General features: G+C 40.5%; 1 protein-coding gene across 1 annotated transcript in view; it reads right to left on the minus strand.

Annotated features, from left to right (window-relative positions):
• cyp27c1 (cytochrome P450, family 27, subfamily C, polypeptide 1) overlaps positions 1-1,332 on the minus strand; it is a 12,715-nt gene that overhangs the window by 5,444 nt on the left and 5,939 nt on the right. The window contains exon 5 of the mRNA XM_032501432.1: positions 1,264-1,332. This exon is cut by the window's right edge and continues 95 nt beyond it. Coding sequence (XP_032357323.1) covers positions 1,264-1,332 — 69 coding nt within the window. The remainder of the gene's footprint in view (positions 1-1,263) is intronic.

The following is a 1,332-nucleotide window of genomic DNA, read 5'->3' on the forward strand; positions in this document are numbered from 1 at the left end:
AATGGAGAAATCAAGTCTTACATGATATGTGCAAAACTGTAGGATTAAGAGCCTTTGCATTGTTGTAGTATCAACGGGTAGTAGGGCATTTAGCATTTACATTAATGTTAATCAGTCATCACATGATTACACATTGTATTACCTTCTTATGATATAAGAAGTGACCCAGACAATTTGCCAAACACAATAAGTCACATGACAGTTGCATATGACAGTAGCAACAGCTGAGAAGATTTGGGTCTGTGGTGAACTCACACAAATTTTCTTCTCCCATTCTCTCTCTTGACTACCAAACACGCACACACACAGTTCTTGGTGTAGAGACCAAGGACCCAAAGTTAGATTAATGTTGGTCTACCAGAGGGATCAACTAGGACCACTAAAATTCCAAAGAATGAGAACCACTGATTTACATAAATTCTAATCCTTTAACCTTTGTGCCACGGCTCAGTAATGTTTGGCCCTTATCCTCTGTTCCCCACTTACTTTAATTACTTTTTTGGGAAAATAAACACTATTTGTTCATTTCATGAACCCCTGGTGCTGGCACAAACATCTGGACCAGTCACAGCTGGCCTGGCAACCCAATGGCATAGGTTTTGTTTCCAGATTTTGTGACGAGAAATTTTGAGTATTAGACAGTGAATGTTTCCCATTTCTACATCAATTTGGGAAACACTGAAAATATTGAAAAATAAGTTTTGTTGTGGAAGTAAATCTCTTCAAACGTGCATGTGGCACGTTTTAATGTGAATCATACATTAATTAATTTGAATGAATCTATAAACCCCTTGACTTTATATAGCATAGATGTGTTTCATCAGATTTCTGCTCATGTTTAATATAACTCCTCCCATCACTGTTGTCCGAGATTTGGAGCGTTATATAGTCCGCTGTGCATGTTATTTCTCCGTTGATGTGGTAGTATCTCACTCAGACCGTCTGATTGATGAGGCTCAAGGCCCTCATGTTAAGGCCCAAAAAGATGCTTGAATGAATAGCTGTGGATGTGGGGAGGGGCCCATAGAAAAGACTTCAATTCCAGTGCCGTGAAGACACTCAAGTCCACTTCACCAGCTACACTCTCAGCCCTTTATTCCTTAGTACACTGTGCACTTTAGAGCAAATGTAATAAGAGACAGGCATCCTGTGTAACTTCCCAATTCACTACTATGAGCCTATGCTGGCACAGCTACAAAGTCATGGATGTGATGCCAGAAAACCAACTCTTGAAACTGAACAATGACTCAAACACACACACACCGTGTCGACCCCAGCCAGTAGCATCTCCGTAAAATTGGCGTAGATCTCCTCAGTGCTCATCTCCTTGGT

This window comes from Etheostoma spectabile, chromosome 1, assembly GCF_008692095.1.
Source record: "Etheostoma spectabile isolate EspeVRDwgs_2016 chromosome 1, UIUC_Espe_1.0, whole genome shotgun sequence".
NCBI classification, from domain to species: domain Eukaryota; kingdom Metazoa; phylum Chordata; class Actinopteri; order Perciformes; family Percidae; genus Etheostoma; species Etheostoma spectabile.